The sequence below is a fragment of the Eschrichtius robustus genome, chromosome 12 (genome assembly GCF_028021215.1).
Source record: "Eschrichtius robustus isolate mEscRob2 chromosome 12, mEscRob2.pri, whole genome shotgun sequence".
Classification (NCBI taxonomy): domain Eukaryota; kingdom Metazoa; phylum Chordata; class Mammalia; order Artiodactyla; family Eschrichtiidae; genus Eschrichtius; species Eschrichtius robustus.
Window position 1 is genome coordinate 52,715,076 of NC_090835.1, and position 22,540 is coordinate 52,737,615.

The following is a 22,540-nucleotide window of genomic DNA, read 5'->3' on the forward strand; positions in this document are numbered from 1 at the left end:
CAGCAGGCAAGTGCTTGCTGGAAAACAATGTTCCCTGACCATTTGCATTGTGGCCCTGAAACAGCAAATGTTTAAAACAGGAAAAGAAGGGGGGGGGAGGGGTGAAATCTGGGCCTTTGCAGAGGCCAAAATGCCTCAAAGGTAAAGATTTTAGGGCGTTTTACAGCTACCTCCACCTCAGCAATAAACCAGGACATCAGACATGGCAACTTTCCATCATCAGAGACTCATTCACATCCGAAAGCCCATGTCTCACTCTAGTTTCCATAAATCCTCCCCAACACCCATGACCAGAGCAGCAGACCAAATTCTCCAGAGATTAGCACTGAAAGGTACTAAAGCAAGGGAACTTTCTAGGGTGTCTTGATTATGATGGTGGTAGTATAGATGTATAACTTTGTCAGAACTCACCATCAAAATGCATGCTTAAAAATGAGTGCATTTGATTGTGCCTACACTACACCTCAATAAAGATGATAATGAATGAACAAACTGTATATTGTCATGCAAGGATGTGCTAGACTATCAGATTTAAAAAAACAAAGCAAGATGTAGAACTATAGATGCAGTATACAAATATTTCCCAACAACTTCATTAACATCAGTGTGCGCACAATTAAAGATTAAATAATAGGGACTTCCCTGGTGGTCCAGTGGCTAAGACTCCACGCTCCCAATGCAGGGGACCTGGGCTCAATCCCTGGTCGGGGAACTAGATCCCGCATGCCACAACGAAGATCCCTTACTCAGCAATGAAGACCCCACGTGCCACAACTAACACCCAGTGCAGCCAAATAAATAAATATTTTTTTAAACGTTAAAAAAAAAAGATTATTAAATGATAAATACAGTCATAAAGATAATGTTGCAGAAGCATAGGAAATGAGACCAATGATACACTCCAACCCCTTACCAGTAGTTACATCTGGGGAGTGGAATCAGCAAGTTGTGTATTTTTAGCTACTTAGCACTTGCCTGTGTTAAAATGACTACTTACTTCTCTTCCAGTTAAAAAGCCCAATGAAGATAAAAACCAAGGGGAGAAGCGGCAGGTCTGTAGGGCCCTGCCCAATAACTGGTACACAGTAGGCAACAGAGCAACACATGCTTAAACACTGACTGATGTGTAACAGGCCTACACCAAATCAAGCATTGCCACTTATCTGTTATCTATTTCCTTAATAGCCACCAAACATCAAAGAGATTTTTCAGAGATCACCGGTATATGACCACAAAGCATGAACACTCAATATACATACATTAAACTGCAACCCAGTCGGCATTCACTGAGTACAGGCCTTAACACACCCTTCTCTTCACCCCCAGCTGACAGCTATATTCATAACTGTTTCCCAGAATTGTACGGGTTCAGAGAAAAAGGGGAAATGAGACCATTCACTAACAGTCAGGACACCAGGCTCATCATTTGTTCTAGATAAAATTAGACCCCACCTCCTATGATACACTAAGAATGTATTCTAAGGTAGGATTAAAGACACAATATGTAGAGACAGTAGAAGACGATCATCAGTCACAGTAAAATTTAAAATGTATACCAAGTTAAATTAAACTGAGGCAAGCCAAGGACTCTGAGAAATCCACTGCAAGAAAGAGCCAGTACTCAATATTTTGGATAAAATGCCTACAAATTGATTTTTTAAAAACCCAGGAGGGAGAGGCCCGGGAACCAAGGCAATCTGAGGAGGAAACCCAAATGGTCAATAAACAAAAAGACGCCCACCCCACAGTCATCACAGAAATGCAAAGTAAGCCAACAGGACGAGCCACTTTTCTCCCATTAGATTGATGGCAACAAGGCCGGGTGGGGTGGGAGGAAATGTGGCTGGCTAGGAGGCAAATTAACATTTCAAATGTGCCTCTCCAGCATCTTAGCAAGTCCCCGGCTGTGGGAGAAGGGGGAGAAAGGGGACCTTCCCTCCGGAAGCAACAAGGACACAAATTGATGGCAATGGTCAATGTAGAGAAAATCTCACATAAGGGAACAGCTAAGTAAATTTCACACCATGAATACCAAGTTTGGAGCAGTAATGACTAGCAAAGTAAGTACAGGAAAATGTCTACATGTTTTTAAAGATTGTATGTCTATACTCGTGTGTGTGTGTGTGTGTGTGAATGGCTGTTAAGGTTTGGAAGAAAACACACCCAGACCACACACTTTGGGAAGAAGTAGGACTGGGGGTACACTTTAAAAATTTTTTTACAGATAATCTGAACAAAGATATTTATTACTTGCATAATTAAATAAGGATTAGAGTTAAGTGGTCCAAGTTACTTCCTGGGAGGGAATACAGGTAGCCCTGAGAAAAATCTCAATTTTCCATTCATCCAGCAACTACAAGCTGAGGATGGTGAAGGAAGGAAGGAAAGGTCAAATATAAAGTCACAGAGACATACATATTCAGAAAAATTACTACCCAAAATGACAACTGCTGTGAAGTCTAAACAAAAGACAGTCAAGGAAAAAACAAAAGTCAGTTAAGGAAAAAAAAACTTCTCAATGTTGTTAAAAGAACACAAATTTAAAACAAAATTGCTACCTCTTCCCCCTTTATAGCCCCTGTCAAGTGTTTGCAAATGTTCTATGGTTTGTATTAAGCACTCATTCATCTGTGTTCCTCTTTTGTGTTCACTGTGGCAAACCTATCTCCATTTAGCACCAAGAAGGGGTGAGACCCTCCCACAGTGAGTGACAACATTTACAAGTGCCAACTGAAAGTCGAGGAGCCGAAATAAGAAGGGCCTGGCAGACAGGACAGGGATACCTCCCCCAGGTAGTTTTTTAGATTTTTTTTTTCTTAATCTGCTGAAACCACAGAATGTTATGCTCTGGATACTCTGGCTCCCCCCATGCAACACCCCCTCCACCATGCTTTACAAGCCAACATCGAGGACTCAGAAGAGCCTGAAACTCAATCCTTTCTCCCAAACCAAGGCCAAATATCCCCTCCTCATCTTCATCATTTGATTTTATATGCTTCTTAGATTTTATTCCCATTTATTTATCTACTGCTTTTCATGCGTTTTTGTTGTTGTTGTTTTGTTTTGTTTTTGGTGGAGAAAAGAATTGGTTTTGCATCCCAACAAGCAAAGAAATGGAAAAAACCTTGAAAATAAATTCTGTGGGGCTAGAACAAATAGGCACTGATGAACATTAAGTTCAGACAAATTCTGTGCTTGGTTCTGCAGTAAACACGATACAACCAATACAGGAAAAAAAAAAGGACCACTAATATGAATGCTGAAAACAGCAAATGTGAACACCATCCGTCCTTTTATGAGCAAGGGAAATGTTTGCTTTCCAACTTCAAAACTAGCTGCACTAGAAGCATTTTCACAGTCTGAGATGCCCAGATATAATAAGTGCCTTTCTTTGCATGTTTCTGTATGTTACTAACATTTCAATGTAATTAACAACTATACCTCAGTTTTTGGATCTCAAGGTACATCTGTCTTTTTACTGCACAATATACTTAAGGATGAATAAGATTACAAAATTAATAGCTGTTGTGAACCCCAAATGTTGTCCACAATTAACCGCTATCTCTTGCTAAGAGAGGATTTTGCTACGTCTCCATAACTTGGTTTCCACTCATCACCATAAATACAAACTCAAACACGAAACCCCCTTTTCCCCTACTAACCTTCAGTTTAAAGTGGAGACACAAACCTAACTTCATTTACACTCCCTGGAGGCGATTCTTTCCAAGATTCCCTCAAAGCTCCAGATATTTGGGTTGGTCCATCGCTGATGAGAGCTATGCTTTTTTTATTTATTTGCACCCATGTGGCTTTTTAAAAATCTGGTTAAATTGGTAAAATAAATTTTCCTCTTCGCATATTCCTCTAAATCTCTGAAAGCTCTGATAAAGGTAACAACAACAACAAAAAGGGAAATAAAAAACAAAGGGGGGCTTCCCTGGTGGCACAGTGGTTTGGTTAAGAATCCACCTGCCAGTGCAGGGGACACGGGTTCGAGCCCTGGTCTGGGAGGATCCCACATGCTGCGGAGCAACTAAGCCCGTGCGCCACAACTGCGGAGCCTGCGCTCTGGAGCCCGTGAGCCACAACTACTGAAGCCTGTGCGCCTAGGCCCGTGCTCAGCAACAGGAGAGGCCGCCGCAATGAGAAGCCCGCGCACCGCAAGGAAGACTAGCCCCCACTCACCGCAACTAGAGAAGGCCCACGCGCAGCAACGAAGACCCAACGCAGCCAAAAATAAATGTAAATAAAATAAATAAATTTAAAACCGAAGGGAATTTTTCTGAGAAGTTATTAAAAATAAAGGGCAGGACTGGTGGCTGGCTGGCAGGTGCTTCCACTGCCCCCTGCAGCACTGCCCCCAAAGCGATTCCTTCACTTTGAATTTCTGTCTTCACTTATATTTATTACTTTAGAAATTCTTTTATTGAAGTAGGGTTGATTTACAGTATCGTGTTAGTTTCAGGTATACAGCACAAGGATTCAGTTATATATGTATATATACTCCTTTTCAGATTCTTTTCCCTTACAGGTTATTACAAAATATTGAGTATAGTTCCCTGTGCTATACAGTAGGTCCTTGTTGTTCACTTATATTTATACATAGCACACACTGCAATTTTTCATCAGAAAATACCTCATTTGATTCTCAAACAAAAAAAGACAGCCCTAGGCAGACGAATGCAAATGTTACCATCCTATAGAGTGATGAGGAAAACAGGAGGCACAAAGCCACACACTTCTGCTGACAAATGATCAAAATGGAGGCTCCAGCAGAAGACAGTGACCAACACTCAACACAGCACTGCTCATATTCCAGGCATTAACATAAACAGTCGCCATCGCCAAAAACAGGAAACACGAGTGCCCTCCAACTGGCGAATGTATAAACTGTGGTACAGTCATACAACAGAAAACTACTCAGCAACAAATAGGGAGGCACCACTGATTCCAGCAAACGCAGCTTGGCAAGTGGAAAAAGCCCGACTCAAAGAGTCAACACTGTCAGATTCATGATCTTCTGGAGAAGACAAAACCATAGGACTGGAGAACAGGTAGAGGGCTGCCTGAGGCTGGGGGTCGGAGCATTTGGGGTGATGGGATGCTCTGAACTGAGCATGGTGGTGACTGCACTCTATGCTCTTGTCAAAAGGTGCAGAATTGTACACGAAAAAAAGGTGAATCTTACAATGTGCGTATCTACCTCAATACACAAAAACAAATACCAAAAAATCAAAATAGGAAATCACCAGACTTAGTAAGTAAGAAGTGAGGCCTTCCCTCTCAGCCTAAGGTTCTGCAGCACAAACTGCCCCCTGAACTGCAGGACAAAGCCAGGGGGGTGGGGTGGGGGCAGGTCGTCCCAAAGGCCGAGGAGAGGAAGGGGAAGCAGGGAACGGAGCTCCTTCCTGCAGGGCCGAGGCTCCTCCCCTCACTCAAGATTATAACCATAATGGGCTGCACGGGTCTAGCTCACACCAGGGAGGTACCCACGGATGCCCCGGTGCACCAGCCTTTGGGGGAGGCAAGGAGAATCCCCCAATCCCAAACTGGTTGTGTAAGCTCCACAAAGAAAGGGATTCGGGGCTATTTTGCTCACTGCTCTTTCCCCAGGGCCTCCTGCTTTACACCAAATCCGATTTCATAGAAATTCAGGTCTGCTTACCTAGAAATTATCTGCACTTGTTTCATTTTTACTTAAACTGTGTAATTACACAAACAAGTACGAAGAACATACATAAGTCTGGGAACAAAAGCAGCAGCCTCTCTTGGTAAGCACATACATGACTCAGAGAGCTGGAAGCAGGGCGTGGGCTGTCCGTGGCTGGTGCAGCCTGCTGGCAAGTCAACAGCAAGCTGGGTTAGTCGAGACTGGAAACACACTGACAGGAACGGCACTGTTAACTTTGGATACGTTCTGGTCCTCCTTAGCCTGAGGTCTCCCCCCATATTTTCATGAAATTTTCAAATGGAATCAAGCACCAAGTAGTGCTGCCGGAAGGAGCGGCCCAAGTGCGATTCCATCTTCCCAGCTGTGCTGCTTACTGAATTCTTATGGTCTCTCAGCTCGAACCCACCCTCCTGAGTAGACCACATTTCTGCTTTGCCCGCTGAATCCCTGTGACTCAGACAATAGGGGATGTGAGGGGGAGAAAGGCTTCGCTCTCTACTGTCCCGCTTCCTGGGTGGTACCCTCAACAGACTTCTTACTCCAGCGTCATGGGCCCCTGGCCAGACCCATAGGTACCCTCCTATGTCTTAACAACTCCAACCTTTTCTCTTCTGATCTCCCAGCCCTTGGGTGGGAGCTGCTTCCCACAGCTGCTACTTCCCAGGTACCCGAGTGCTCTCTCCTTGCACTGCAGCTTCTCAGTTAACTCAAATAACACTAACAATTCTTTACATTAAATGACCTGTTAAAGTAACTAAAGTGGCTCTGGCTCCAGACTGATATTTATTTCTTCTACGTATCAGTAACCACCCCCGCTAAGAAGGATAAAAAAGGAGGGGATCCCTAAAAAACAGAACTACCAAATGACCCAGCAATTCCACTCCTGGGTAGATATTTGGAAAAAATGAAAACGCTAATTCGAAAAGATATGTCCACCCTTATGTTCACAGCAGCACTATTTACAATACCCAAGATACGGAAGCAACCTAAGTGTCTGTCAACAGATGAATGGATAAAGATGTGGAATAAATATATAATGGAATACTACTCAGCCACAAAAAATAATGAAATTTTGCCACTTGTAGCAACTTGGACCTAGAGAATACTATGCTTAGTGAAATAAGTCAGACAAAGACATCCGTTATTCGTGGAATCTAAAATATAAAACAAATGAATAGCAAAAGAGAAACAGACTTACAGACATAGAACACAAACTAGGTACTTCCCTGGCCGGTCCAATGGTTAGAGACTCCATGCTTCCACTGCAGGGGGCACAAGTTCGATCCCTGGTGGGGCAACTAAGATCCCTCCCACAGCAGTGAGGCAAAAAAAAAAACAACAACAAAAAACACAAACTAGTGGTTACCTGTAGGGAGAGGGAAGTGGGTAGGGGGACGATAGGGGCATGGGATTAAGAGGTACAAACTACTATGTATAAAATGGATAAGCAACAAGGATATACTGTACAGCAGAGAGAATTATAGCCTTTATTTTGCAATAACTTTTAATGGAATATAACCTAAAATACTGAATCACTATACTATACACCTGAAACTAATATAATATTGTAAATCAACTATCCTTCAATTTAAAAGGGGGTGAGGGGACCCTAACACCTTTCTTGGGGATGCTGAAAGGAAAAATTAGATAAAAGATCAAGACTACACACCCTCCTCTAGAGTCAATCCAATGCAGGCTCCTTGAAACCACTCCTGCCTTTCTTCCATCTTCTACCTAAATCCCACCATTCTCCAAGATTCATCTTAAACTCCTCTCTTTCAACCCAAACTCATCTCCCAGTCAGAACCTCTGTTTAGATGCCACGAGCTTTTAACACTTATTATTTCCTCTGGTAATGTAAATGAGACCACATATAAAGTAGCCACCCAGGAAGGTAAGAATCCCCCTTCCCCATCAACTACTTTCTTCCAGTTCTGTCTTCCCAGTAGACTAACTGCAAGGCTCCAGCATCCTCAGCAAGGAGCATAATTCCTAGCAGAAAACAGACATTCAAATATTTTGATGACAAATCTTAACACATCAAGTCCTGTCAGCAATGAGAAACCGCCCAAATTATTTCATGGTATCAAATATCGCTTGGCCATCAACCACGAAGTATTTTTTTAAGAAGGATAAGCAACATATTTAATTTGACGAAGAAGGAATTTTACCCATTTGGCTGCAACTTGCGGAAAAAATTGAAGCCAAATTTTTTTTTCAGGAGACTCACACAGTTATTTACATGTATATTGAAACAAATTTTTCTAACTCCTTCTTCAAAGCATCTTCGTATAAATCATAACTCCCCTCCACAAATAGGTCTCTAAAACTACTACCATTTCCACCTAAAAGGTTAAGTGACTTGTCCAAGGTCACACAGCTACTTCCGCGTAACACCAGGCTGTGAACCCAGGTCTTCTTACTCTAAAGCTCATGCTCTTGTCTTTACACCAAGAAGCTACAAGCATTTTCCCATTTACTGTTCCCCTTCTAATCCCCCAACTACATAATGTGAGAGAGAACATTTTCAGGGCATTCTGTGGCTTGAAAAGGAAGAGGTCTCCTTTGTTTCTGGCAAAGGGATCATGGCAGCATCACGAGCATATTCTGATTAAACCCAACTTGCATCACCACTGAGAACCAGCAACCTGGCAACATCTTTCACGAATTGGTCCTTAAGTCCACTAACATCAACCAAGGCCAGATCTGGTGTAAGAGCCCCACCAGTGCCAGAGTAGTTGCTCTGAAGTGCTGGGGCCACAGGGCGAGAGTAACTGGGGCAAGGGCGGGTGGGGGTCTCCACTGCCTGAGATCACGGAAGAACAGGCCTATGTTAGAGGTTGGTTGACAGAGAAAGCACCCTTCTCACTTTGATACTGTAGAGATCTACTGAGACAGACATTTGAGACTAATTAAAACTCAAGGCCTCGGACTTCCCTGGTGGTGCAGTGGTGAAGAATCCGCCTGCCAATGCAGGGGACACAGGTTCGAGCCCTGGTCTGGGAAGATCCTACATGCCACGGAGCAACTAAGCCCATGAGCCGCAACTCCTGAGCCTGCGCTCTAGAGCCCGCGAGCCACAACTACTGAAGCCGGCACCCCTGAGAGCCCATGTTCTGCAACGAGAAGCCACCACAATGAGAAGCCCGTGCACCGCAACAAAGAGTAGCCCCTGCTCACCACAACCAGAGAAAGCCCGTGCGCAGCAACAAAGACCCAACGTAGCCAAATAAGTAAATATATAAATATATCAAAAAAACAAAAACAAAAAACTCAAGGCCTCTTCCTTGCTAAATCATTGTTCTGATAATACTTCGCATTAAGTTCATTCTGGAAGGAAAAGTAGTCACGGTAATGACGGTCACACTCACTTTTGCCAAGAGACCATACTGTGGCCCATTTGTAATTACCTGTGTGCTATTTTTCTCCTTAATAACTTAAAAAGACCAAAAACAAGATAAAACACAAGAAGCTAAAGATTCAAGCAAGAAATTTAATATTAAAAATCAGACTTCGGCTTCCCTGGTGGCGCAGTGGTTAAGAATCTGCCTGCCAATGCAGGGGACACGGGTTCAAGCCCTGGTCCAGGAAGTTCCCACATGCCGCAGAGCAACAAAGCCCGTGCACCACAACTACTGACGCCCACGTGACTAGAGCCCGTGCTCCGCAATGAAGAGTAGCTCCCGCTCGCCGCAATAGAGAAAGCCTGCGTGCAGCAAGGAAGACCCAACGCAGCCAAAAATAAATAAATAAAAATAAATTAATTTTTTAAAAAAATCAGACTTTTATGGACTAGTTTCAAAAAAAACAATAAATCTGCCAAATATTGTATATATTGTGGGAGTTCCCTGGTGGTCTAGTAATTAGGATTCCAGGCTTTCACTGCCATGGCCTGGGTTCAATCCCTGGTCGGGGAACTGAGATTCCACAAGCTGCATAGCACAGCCAAAAAAAATTTTTGTTTTAATTTTTAATTAAAAATTAAAAAAAAAAAACTAGCAGTGTGAAAAGAGTGCTAGACTAGACAAGTTCCTGCTTAAGTCATTTCATCACCCCCCAGCCTGTCTCCCCATTTGTAAAGTAGCAGTTTTTCTATGATGATTTAAGGCCTTTCTTGTGATAACTGAAGTTTCCTCTTCAGGAACACCTAAACACACACCTGACAACACCGTGAAATTAAAGCTTATAAAATATTCCAGTCCCTGAAATCAGACTGTTCCCTTGAGCAAGTTGATCCATTTCCTTGAAATGTCATGGTGCCAAAAAAGATCAAGTCTTTAAAGATTAATGGTTGTCAAATACATCATATAAAATGTGAACAGAAACAGTGGCCTTCCATCTCTAAAAAAAAAAAGCTGAGGGCATTGATGTAGCCTCTAAACACAGCTGTGCCCATCTTTTCCCATAGGCTCGGGGAGCCCTATAACCCTAAGATGGTCTAGACCAGAAGTTAAAGTTGAGGTCCAGTTTTTCTAAGGTGAAACAAGTTTTATGCGTGTTTCTCCAGCTCACTTTGCATCACCTGAAAGAATCACTACATCCTTCTGTTTAGATCATAGTAAACTGACAGAAGCCACAATTTCCAACACTGACATTAGTTTTCTACAGCATCCGCTCTAGGGGAAAGAGGGGTGGGGTGGGGAGTCTGCTGCAATACTCAACAGTTTATTAATAAAAGCTATTACAAACAACTAGGTCCTACTGTATAGCACAGAGAACCATATTCAGTATCCCATGATAAACCATAATGGAAAATACATTAAAAAAAAGAATATATACATATATATATATAACTGAATCACTTGGCTGTACAGCAAAAATTAACACAACGTTGTAAATCAACTATACTTCAATAAAAAAAATTCTTAATTAAAAAAAAAACCTGGGACTTCTGTGGTGGCGCACTGGTTAAGAATCCGCCTGCCAATGTAGGGGACACGGGTTCAAGCCCTGGTCCCGGAAGATGTCACATGCCACGGAGCAACTAAGCCCGTGCGCCACAACTACTGAAGCCGGTGTGCCTAGAGCCTGTGCTCCGTAACAAGAGAAGCCACGGCAATGAGAAAACTGTGCACCGCAACAAAGAGTAGCCCCTGCTCGACGCAACGAGAGAGAGCCCAACACAGTCAAAGATAAATAAATAAAATAAATTTATAATAAAACAAAACAAAACAAAGCTATTACAAGTGTTTACAATTGGCTTCTACTGTGCTACAGACTCTTTAAATATGTTAACTGGAATCCTTAACACTGCAAAGTGTTACAGATGAGAAAATGAACACAGAGCAAGAAATCTCAACCTAAAACCACATTGCCTAAATGCTTAAGTAAAAATAAAGCTAAATAAACAGACAGCTTTAATAAGAAATATCACAAAAACATTATCCCAATTCCTACTAAAACTTCCTTTACCATATCCTCTTTTCTGCTCAACACTTACCCAGTACAAGCCTACAGATGATCCTAAGAGAAAGATCTCCCTCTGACATTGATCTCAAAGAGAGGCAGAGGGCACAGAACAATATCTGCGGATGTGGTCTATGTAAACACACCATCATCATGACTGCTGACGCCACCTATTCACAATTCTCATTTTTTAAACACCTGTGCTGAAGATGTTCTATCGGATCCATATTTAGCAGCAAAATCTCCATGTGCAGATTTTTTAGTAGAAGAACATCTTTATAACTATCCCAATTAGTCAAAAACATTAAAGAAGTCTGCAAACTCCACTGGCATTTCAACAAGGCTAGATAGAAGGAAATGGCTGCCCGAACATTCCAGAAACAACAATAACAACTAAGGATACAGTTGCTGACAGATGTTTGACAGAGGCTGGGCAGGGGGGTTTCCAAAGCCCACTCAGGGACCCTCAAAATTCACAAGATGTGGGAGCCATGAGGGGAGCCCTCAGTCTACACAACTGACCTGACCCACTTCATTGTCTTGTGCACACTGCTCGGTTTCATTCAAATCCCATTAATATTAAAAAAAAAAAAATCCCATTAACGATGACAAAATGTGCAATTTTGCACAAGCCTGTCAGATAAACAATCACAATCAAGAAAAGCCTGTCAGATAATAATCACAATCAAGAATTGCACCCTTGGGACTTCCCTGGTGGCGCAGTGGTTAAGAATCCGCTTGCCAATGCAGGGGACACGGGTTCGAGCCCTGGTCTGGGAAGATCCCACATGCCATGGAGCAACTAAGCCCGTGCGCCACAACTACTGAGCCTGCGCTCTAGAGCCCGCGAGCCACAACTACTGAGGCCCCATGACACAACTACTGAAGCCCACGCGCCTAGAGCCCATCTTGCAACAAGAGAAGCCACTGCAATGAGAAGCCCACGCACCGCAACAGAGTAGCCCCCGCTCACCACAACTAAAAAAAGCCCACTCGCAGCAAGGAAGACCCAACGCAGCCAAAAATAAATTAATTAATTAATTTTTAAAAATTGGCCTGATGTCTTCGGATTAAATATGAATCTCTCAAAATTTCAGTTGGGTGTTAGTGGGAGATTAAACCCAGGCATTAGGGGTCTTCACCTGTTTGATTCCACTATACCTTCAAAGCCAACTGTAAGCCAACTATCTAAAACATGAAGGAAACTGGAGATGCAATCTGAAGAGGCAAAGAAACGCTGGAATAGGGTTTAAGCCAAAGTTTCAGATGTAAATTGCCCACGCTCATCCCCCCCACCCCTCCCAATTTTTCTGTTAACAAGCCAGAGTCTTGTCAATCAAAACAGTCAATCTGGTTTCAGTCAACTAGGTTTGTGGGTACAGACAAAACCTCAAAGGGAGAGGAATAATTTAGTATTGAAGAAGCAGGAGGTCACATCAACTGAAGAGGAAAGATGGCTCAAGCCTCCTCCTGCAAGTCACAAAGCTTGGAAGGTCAAAGAACGAGGAACAGAGTGGGCTGCAGTGGTGGCATCTTTTGCTCCCTTTAGGCAACTGTAATTCTTTATCAGTATTTTTCCCCTCTCTTCCAAAATAAGAGAGATGGCACAACAGCCTTAGTGAGTCAAGCCTTCAACTCTTTGTCAGTGTTATGGGGAAAAGGGGGAGGAAACACTACTTTGAAACTGCCTGCATGGTAGAATTCTTCTCAACCTTTTGCTTAAGTGTCATGAAGAATGACATCAAAATGGTCCTTTATTAACTAGGAATGAATACATCTGAAATAAACCTTGCCCTGTGTGAGGAGCTGGCGAGTAAGCAACCCATGTGACTTCAGTTAGCACCAAAGGAAATAAAATTTGGAGGGGATTAAATTTCAGAGCTATATAGAATTATCAAGTAAATTAAAATTCCTCATAATCAGAAAAACTTATAAAACCCTTTCTTCTGGCAAACTACCTCAACAACAAAAGCATTTGAACCATTTCACCTCCTCATTTAAGGCTTCCTCCAAAACTAACTCCCTTTCTATATATACACAGAATTTTTTAAATGAAAACATAAAAAGCCAAACAGTTGTGCTCAAAATTTTACATGTTAGGAGAAATTAGAAAACTACACATTTTAATGTTGGTTTTAGTGACCTGAAATATGTTTTAAAATTACATGTGTGTGCATTTTCTTCTTCTTTTTTTTTTTAATTGGCTATGCCTCGCAGCTTGTGGGATCTTAGTTCCCCAACCAGGGATTGAATCTGGGCCCTCAACAGTGAGAGCATGGAGTCCTAACCACTGGACTGCCAGGGAATTCCCCATTCATCAAGCATTTTCTTAATTCAACAGATTTCAATCTACAAATATCCACCTGCTGAACTAGATTCAAAGCAGGAACCTCCAATTATTTCCAAGGTATGGAAAGTTTGGTTTTCTGGTGACTAGGTGAGATGTGTGTGCTATGCAGACACACATCTACCTAGTCCTATAGAACGGGTTGAAGATGGGGCACAGAAACAACTAGAATCACATTTCTACTCACTTTTTCTCTCTTGTCCTTAAAAAAAAAAAGCCTCTTGCTATAAATTTTACAATGTACGAAACACACGCATATTATTTTAAAACATACACTAAGTATGCATGCCTGAAAAAGCTTAGACTCTGGGAATGCGAAATAAAATACATTGGTGCCAATACTGGTACAATCACCATTTACAGGAGCTTATTCAAACTAAGATACAAGAATTCATTCCACAACCAGTTATTTTAGGCAGCAAACCGTCTTCCTCAAAGTGGTTTGAGGCTGATTTTTTGAGAGTGGTTTCCTGGGGAAAGATAGTCCCCCCACAAGCCTAGGATAGCTCAATACTTAGGGTCACACTGCATTGGCATTCTAGAACCTATATTTCCAGGGAGTGAAAATAAATTACATCAGCACCTACACCCCATTTTCCATCCAGGAGACTCAGGAAAATCCACTCTCACCCCCGCCTTCATAACGGGGAACAATACTGCCATCCTCGAGCTATAATATATCCCTCGGCTCAAGATGGCAACTGGGTCACCACCGCCCCCCCCGCCCCCCCCCCCCACAGTGACAGGGCCTTTCCCGGGGACCGGAACAGGCTCAGACCCCACTCGGCTTCTCGCCATTTACAGAATCCTACCGCCCGAGCTCTGAACACACTCACACACCCTTTCAGCTTCCAGTGTCGCCTCCAAAGCAGCCAAGGGCTCACATCCCACGTGCAATTAACACATTAAAAGGCACCTCGTGAAGGTGGGAGCAGCGCGCTCCAGTCCCACTCAACTCCCTAACTCTCCCCCCCAGATGCGTGCAGACCCCGTCTCGGCCCCGCCGCCTCCCGCTCGCCGAGGCGGGCTCCGGGCCGGCCGGGCTGGGGCTGGCCCACCGCCGCGGCGCCTCCGCCCGCGTCTCCCAGGCCCCGCGGGAGGCGCGCGGCCAGCGGTCAGTAGCGCGGGCCCCCAATTCCCGGCCTGGCTAACCGCCGGCCTCGGCGCCTGCAGGCCTTTCGGACTGACCACCAAGGCGAAAACCCCAAACTGTTTTTTAAATGGACCAAATACAGAGTGGGAGCAAACAACCCTCATCATTCCGTTGGAAAACCCAGCTCCCTCCTTTTAGATTTTAAAATTAAGTTTCAAACCAGTGCTCAGAACACCACCTTGTCAGTCCTGAGGGGCCGTTTCCGGGGGGGGTGCGGGGAATGCTTAAGGAAAGCAGTCTGGGAAGAGACCCTACCGGCTGCTTCCCGCACCCCTAGGTGGCCGTCGGAGGCACCCTCCTTAAAATTAAAGGGGAAGAGTCAGGCGTCGGGGCCCTCTTCCCAAGGTCAGGTGGCATTAGTCACCATCAGGCAAGGGCGCCCTGAATTATTTAATGGAGCCTGTTGACCCGGGAGGCAACTCAGTAAAGGAGCACGTTTCAAAAACTGAAGTACACTATACCTACTGTAAAACACATGGATTTAGGCATCCAGTCCGTCACAATCAAATAGAGGACAGGACGATCGTCCTCCACAGTGCCTTCAGTCTCCTTTTCCCAATCCGAAGAATGGTTTTTTAAAGGAACAATACTACTAAACTGTGAAGGATCACTCCCTTGGAAGGAAACGAAGAATTTAGGCCGTGGGTGGGATCCCCTCTGTGAACCTGGTGCTTTCCCTCCCAACACTTGACTTCTCCATTCACAGCATTGGTCTGTCCCTTTAAACTTAAATTCCCTAACATTCCAAATCCAGGAACGATTAAAGAGATCTAACAACTGTTTTCCAAGTTTTCTTCTTTTAATGAAAAACCAAGAAGGGGAAGTAGAATTTTGCTCAAAACTGAGCAAATGTCATGTTTTAAAAGGATAGTTGGTCTAACAGTGTAATATCTTAGTGCCTTTGCCAAACAACTTCAACCTAGTATTGCACACGTTAAAAAAAAATCTAAATGTTCAGGGCATCCAGGTACCTCCCAGGGTGAGGGGAGCGACACTTCGCACGCTCCCATACCTTTTGAATGGTTTAATAATTTAAAAAGTGTATAAACCTTTTACAAGTCTGGCAACACTGAGCATCTACTGTTTTAACCCAAATAAAACGTATGTGGATCTTTAACTGGGAATATAAATAAAACCTGACATTTAAACTCAACTGCTGGGAGGGAGGGTTCAATCAACGCCCCTGCCAGGAGGGAAACTGTGGCGGATTCAAGGCGCCCTCTCCCTCCCCCCCCTTCCCCTCCCCCTCGACGCTAATCTTCCCGGCGAATTGGCTCCCTCTTTCCATTCCCGGGATTCGGATCGGTATTTAACTCAATCCATTTTTGAAAGAACCTACTAGAAACATTCAGCCATGAATGTGGGAAAACTTTAAAGATGAGTCCATTCAAAGCTTAAAAAAGGAAGGAAAAGAATAGCTGCCCCTTACGCTTCATACCGAGAAAGAAACTTTTAAAATGAGGCGTCCACAACAAGTAGATTAGAATTTCAACTTTTTTCCAATAGGAGAAGCCGGCTTAAGGCCAGCAGGCAATAGCTCCGCCCTCCTCCCCAAATAACAGGTTAGGCGTGGAAAAGGCTGCGCTCGGCAAGCCTCAGCCGCGTTCGGAACCAGCACGCCCACTCCACCTAACACGCAGCCAACTCGCACCAGGAGCCGTCTCCTGCCCGCGTCCAAGGCAAGACTAGCACCAAGTCTCACCAAGGGGCTACAGGTAGATCGCATTAAGTCACCGACCCTCTCAGCAGAGGCTGCGCCTCAAAACTTCTGGCCCCTTCCTCCAATGGGTTCGGGTGAGTGGAAGGTGGCACAAGATGTGAAAAATAAGCAAGAAAGGTTTATTCAACAAACAGCCAATAGAGCCAAACAAGCTCAAAGGCTGCAGTGCAGCCCTCGGACTCTGCGCACCCGGTTCGAGCCGCGTGCAGCCTGGGTCGGCTTGTTTTCCATTGAGAAGTCGAGCCCCAGGTTGAACGGGGTGGGGACACCTCCCAACCAGGGAAACCGGTTCCCGTAGAGATCGAAGCCGGGGCAGGCGGGGGGCGGCCCAAGGACTTCCAGCTGGGTGAGGGCAATGGGCAAGGCCCCCCGATTCCGCTGCTCCCGGTGCAGCGGTGGGCCCACGAGGCCGAAGGGCGATTCCATACAAGGGAGGTTCAGGGGCCAGAACACGCTTTTTCCACCGTGCGGGAACAGAACCGCGGAAGGCTGTTCTTACTCCACACAAGGAGGCAACGACTGCTACGGTGTCCCAACAAAAAGCACAGTCCTCCCCTCACAAGCGCGCACGTGGAAACCAGGTCTACACGCGCAAGCGCACCCCACACTCACCCACACGACCATCTCCTCCTGGCTCATGCCCTACTTAAAAGCAACAATCGATGAGTTTTACAAACAAAAACAATGTTGGGAAAAAAAGCTAAAGGAGAGCCCTCAGCATGCTGGGAGACCTCTGGTGTGCCCGCACAAGGAGACCACGTCTACACACACACACGTTTCCATCTCGTGTCTTACTTAAAACAATAGCCTGCACGCTTTGTCAAACAGGAATGAGGAAACCAAAGTCCCTAAAGAAGAGGGGGTGTCTCGAACCTCGGGAACCGTCGGAGGACAGAGGAGGGACCCTCGCACACGGAGACCAGGTCTACACAGTCGCACACAACTACCTCTTCCCAGCTCATGCCTAACTGGAGACAGCAGCTGCCACATTTTGCCGCACAAAAAATTAGATATGGAAGCAGGGGACTCTGCGTTTTGGGACCCCTCGCAGCCCGCACACAGAGGCCAGGTCTTCTCCACACACACTCCCCAGGTCAGCATCTGCTTGGGGCAGCGACTGCCGCGTAGCCAAAAGAAAAACGAGAAATCCGGAAGGGAGAGAACCCCCTCCCCTTGGCTCGGGGACCTGCCCGGATGCCCGCGCGAGCACCCACGCGGCTCCCCGGGTGCCAGACCCGCGCCCCACGCCGCCCGGCCGCAGCCCCCGCGGGAGCGGCCCCCGAACTCACCTCGTCGTCGTGGTGCTGGCAGAAGCCGAGGCGCTCGGGGAAGACCGAAAGGATGGAGAAGGGCGCGCCGGGGAAGGTCGGCCCGAGCCCGAGCTGCTGCGCCGCGGCGGCGGCGGCGGCGGCGGCTGTGGGGCCGGGCGGGCCGCGCTCGATGTAGTGGTCCTTGGTGAGGCGCACGCGCTGGTGCGCGCGGACGCAGTTGTCGCACAGGTGCTCCTGGCAGTCGAGGCAGCGCGACGAGGCCGCGTTGCCCTCGTCGCAGGAGCTGCAGCCGTGAGGCCGGCGCAGCAGCAGCGCCGACGGGGAAGCCGCAGGGCCGCCGGGCGCTGAGCGGGGCGGCGCGGGCGGCGGCGGCGCTGGCGGGAGCGGCGGCGGCGCCGAAGCAGAAGCGCGCGGGTGCGCGTGGTGCGCGTGGTGCCGGTGGTTGCTGTGGCCGCCCGCGCCGGCCGCGGCGCCGGCCCGCCCGTTCTTGGGCGGCGGCTCGTCGGCCGTGGCCACCACGGCGTCGAGCAGGTTACTGAGCAGGAAGGCGGACGAGGGCAGCGCGTCCATGCCCGCCGCCTCGGCCAGCACGACCTTCTGGTCGCACACAGGGCAGCGCAGCTTGAGCGGCTCTCCCGGCGCGCCGCCGCCCGCCGCCGGCAGCCGGTGCGCCTCGAGGCACGGGCGGCAGAAGGCGTGCAGGCAGGGCAGGACGTGCAGGCGGCGCGCCGCAGCCCCGGGGCCCCCGCCGCCGCCCCCCGACGACGTGGACGTCTGCGAGGACGACGACGACGCCGACGAGTTGGAGGAGAGCGGCGCCGGCGAGCCGCACATCTCCTTGCACAGCAGGCAGATCTGGAAGTCGGTCTCGGAGAACGAAGCCATTTGCAACCAAGCCCGGAGGAGGGAGGAGACCAGAGAGGAAGAGGAGGAGAGGAGAGCGCGGACGAGGTGGGTGGGGGAGCCGCCGACTCACTCAGAAAAAGGCATCAATTAGGCCTGCGATCCAGGAGCCGGCACCAGAGCGGCGCGGCCCGCTCGGCCTCGCCGCGTCCGGCCCGCGCGCTGCCACCCCCGACGCTGCGGGCATTAAATGCCACTCTCCGGAGGCGACACAGATTCCTCCCGGAAAAGGACGCGGGGGCCGCGTTCTTTCCCGAAGCGGGAGCGCCGTAACAAGTCCCGACACGCGAGGGGCGAGCGGGGGCAGGGAGGTCAGAGGACTCCCTGGAGCAGCTGTAGCTTAGCTTCTCGCCAGCCGAGGGGAGTACCCCCAAGTCGAGTCTGCTGTGCAATCCCAGTCCCGGCGGGAGAAGCAGAATTTGGTTCGACGAGTATTTGGTGCGTGGCTTTTCTTTAAACGGATTTAGTCTCTTCTTGGGACAGGAAGGCTCCCCAAACTAGTAAAGGCGGGAGCGGCGCGACGCCGAGCCCGTGTCCCCCCGCGCGACGCCGACCGCCCCGCCGCATGACGCGGCGGCCAGGGGCTCCTGGGTGGCCCGGCGTGCGGCGCTCCGGGCTTGCGCACGGCCCGGCGCGGCCTCCCTGCAGGGCGGTCGGCCCCGCCGCAGCTGCAGCTAGTGGGAGCCCGCTGCGGCCGCACGCGTGTAGTACGCACGCGCACCCCACGCGCCTCGAGTCTCCCGCGCGCCCGCCGAGCCCGGCCGCGCTGCCGGCGCTTAACACGCACGCGCGCCCCACGCGGCCCTGGGCTCTCTTGCACCCGCCTCGCCGGGCCTGGGCGCCTCCAGCGAGCTCCTTCTCCGGTTTAGCCGCGCCGTAACGCGGGACCACAGGTCCCCGCGGGCCGTCGTGAATTATTCATCGGCAGGAAGATATTAGATGTACCCGCTGCCCGCTCCGCGCGAGCCGTCGTGCAATGCTATCCGAGCTCCGCGCGCGCCCCGCGCCCCTCCTCCTCCTCGCGTCCGTCCTCTCTGAAACCTTGGCAGCGAAGGGGGATCACATTTCCTTTGTCATCGGGCCATTTCGCCCTCGCGTTGGTCCCCCCCCTCCGATCCCGAGCCGCGGGGACGGAGCCTCCACCGGGGCGCGCCGGAATCAGTGGAACCGGCAATGGCCCAGCGCGGTGAGCTCGGGAGCCGCGTGGTCAACGCCGCCGGCCCGCTCCCGCGTCATCTTCTTTCTGAAACGAGTCGCCGAGCAAGACTCGGGTGGCCCCGGCAGCGCTGCTGCGCCTACCGGGCTTTGCTCGCGCCTTGCGCCCTGGCCTCCTGGGGCTTTGAACAACTCCCCAATTCGGGTTGCCTGCGTGCACGCGCGCGCGTGCCCCCTCTTTCTCTGCTTTACCGCCTCTTCCTCCTCCTCCTCTCAGTACGCTGGATATTGGGACTGATCGGAATTCGGAATCCTTTTAATCTCCAAAGGAGCAAACTCACTTCCGCCCGAGTGCTGGGAGGGGGCTGGGGGAGGGGACACAGGGGAGGGGGTTCCAGGCAAACAGGAAACATTAGCCCTCTCGGCACGGCTCGCTTTTGTGTGCTCCCTCCCTCCTCCCTCCAACCTCCTCCCTTCTCCGGGCCGCAGGGGAGATGAACGCCCCCGGGCTTCAGTGTGACGACCTTTGAAACCTTCCGAGCGAGGAGTGGAGAGCGACTCTTCCGTTTATTTAAAAAAGAAAAGATTTCATTCTGAATCCCGGTTCTGCAGAGGCTGATATCCACTGCCCGTGAGATCTGGGGTCCCCCCCAACCAAGACCTTTTTTTTTTTTTTTTTTCCTTTTTACGTTTTCTTAAAGACTGCATATCTGTGATCAACACCAAAACATCACGCAGTTGGAATTAAACGAATCTGAATTTTGATCTGCGGAGGGGCCGGTTTCTTTTTTGAGTTTTACTGGGGGGACGTGGGGGGCAGAGGGCAGCTGTTCTGGGGAGGTTCCCGGTGAAGGCCCCGCGGCCATCTGGGTGGTGCCCGAGGCTGCCTGGGCGGTTCTGGGAAAGGAACTCGCTGGGCCCTGGAGAGAGACTAACTTGGAAGAGTGGAGAGGGCCACATACCAGGATTTAGAGGGTATTTGGTGTGGAGGCCAGCGGGTGGAACAATTGTCCCCGTCTTAACACCATCAAGCTGTGACTGACATCTTGGGTCCCACTTCTACAAGCAACAACCTGGATGAATCTCAAAAACATCATGTTAGAAGAAAGGAGCCAAACACAAGTTCGTAGTGTGTGATTTCATATACAGGAAATTCTAGAACAGGCAAAACTAAGCTTTGAGGATAGGAAAAGAACGCTTGGGGGTGAGGGAGTATTGACTGGGAAGGGGAATAGGAGAGAACCTTAAAGGGTCGTGAAGTAGAAATATATTTGTGTGTACATTTGTCAAAACTTACAGATCTGCCATTTAAGATCTGTGCAAAATTTCACTGTATGTAAATTATACTTAAATTGAAAAAAAAATAACTTGGTGTCCAACCTAATAACCATGCCTGTATCATAAAAGTGAAAGAAAAAAGAAAAAACACTTTATACACAATTCCAGCTCCTCCTCTGAATTTGCTCACCAGAATTCAGGGAGGTTTCTGAGGAAATATCAGCCTGGAAAGAACCCTTAGATCAACCTGCTGGACAAACATGCTGAAGGCCCCAGGCTGCAGAAACACCACACTAAAGGGAGAAAGCCATTGTGGGGCCCGGTGCTGTCCTGAGATGGTAAGAATTCTAGGACAAGCTAGCAGCCAAAGTCCTCAGCTGCTGTCAGGAGGGCTCTCCTCAGCACCTGGAGCAAATCTAAGCTCAGTGAACATTCACCGAAATGCGTGAGGAGTGCAAAAATTATTATCGAATAAACGCAGAACATGTCAATTGTATCTCAGTAAAACTGGGGGGGAAAAGAACAGATTTCCTTCTTTGACCAATGAAAGAGAAGTAAACACTTTATACTTTAAATGTTAGAACTAACACAACATTGTACATCAACTGTACTCCAATATAAAATAAAAATTTAAATAAATATTAGGAGCTTTTCACGCAACTATTACCAATATATGTTTGTGTTTCTTCCACAGTTTGAGACGAGCGTGTAAACGCGTACATGCTTACACATGAATTTTCCTACAGAATTTTGTATCATGCTGGCCTTGCTTCAGCAGAGGTGTTGTATGTATTCTTTGGTTTTGTTTCTTTTCCTTTCTTTGATTGTTTTTAATTTCTTTCCTTTTCTTTCTTTCTTTCTTTTTTTTTTAAACAAAAACAAGAGGAAAACAGATGGGGGAAGAGAATTGCCAGAAGGAAGATGGCCCCAGAGGGTCAGAAAAGGGATGGGCCAGACCTGCTGTCTCCCTCTTGGTTGGCCCCACCCACCAGCATCTAAAAAGGTTTAAAAAAGATGACCAGAGAGGGGGAGGGGAGAATTAGCAGTCCTCCTGGTCCTATGACTCTCAATATCTTGCAAGTGGATGGCAGAGATGGAAAGTCAGCTGAGACATTGTGGAGGAGCAGGAAGGCTGTAACTCCAGAAAGAGGAATCAAACTCGACAGCAGTTGGTGGGTTAGTTTCCTGGGGACAATTGCTCAGAATAAGCCAAAAAGAAAAGAAAAAAAGAAAGAGGAGGAGAAAAAAAGGTCTTGATTTCTATTCATGAAGTAGCTTCCCCTTCCTTTCTTGAATTGACAGGACATTGCCAGGAAACAGAGCTGCAGTGTAAATTGTTAAATTAGCACTTTTCTAATTTCCATTAAGACTTAATTTACCATAGGTGGGAAAGAGGGAAATTTTTAAAGCAACTAATTTAATCCCAATTGTATAGAATTACAGTTATGATTTTTTAAAATATGGTATAGTGATAAAAAACAAATTAGGATGAGATTTTAATAAGACCATAGCTTATCCATGAGAGGAACAGGAGCCGTATATCCAGATGAAAGGCCAAAGACAGTCCCCTGCTGTAAACTAGTATTAGATTTTTCACTGCCATCCTAGCTAATAAACACCCTTTCTTAGCAAGGGA

The 22,540-nt window shown here is 47.5% G+C and overlaps 1 protein-coding gene and 1 pseudogene across 1 annotated transcript in view; one reads left to right on the top strand and one right to left on the bottom strand.

The window, feature by feature from the left end:
- Positions 1–18,453, bottom strand: part of TRIM71 (tripartite motif containing 71) — a 57,251-nt gene extending 38,798 nt beyond the window's left edge. The window contains exon 1 of the mRNA XM_068557115.1: positions 17,587–18,453. Within this exon, the coding sequence (XP_068413216.1) occupies positions 17,587–18,453 (867 nt within the window). The remainder of the gene's footprint in view (positions 1–17,586) is intronic.
- A 583-nt stretch (positions 18,454–19,036) lies between these two features.
- Positions 19,037–19,924, top strand: LOC137774039 (uncharacterized; annotated as a pseudogene).
- Positions 19,925–22,540: the final 2,616 nt, after the last annotated feature.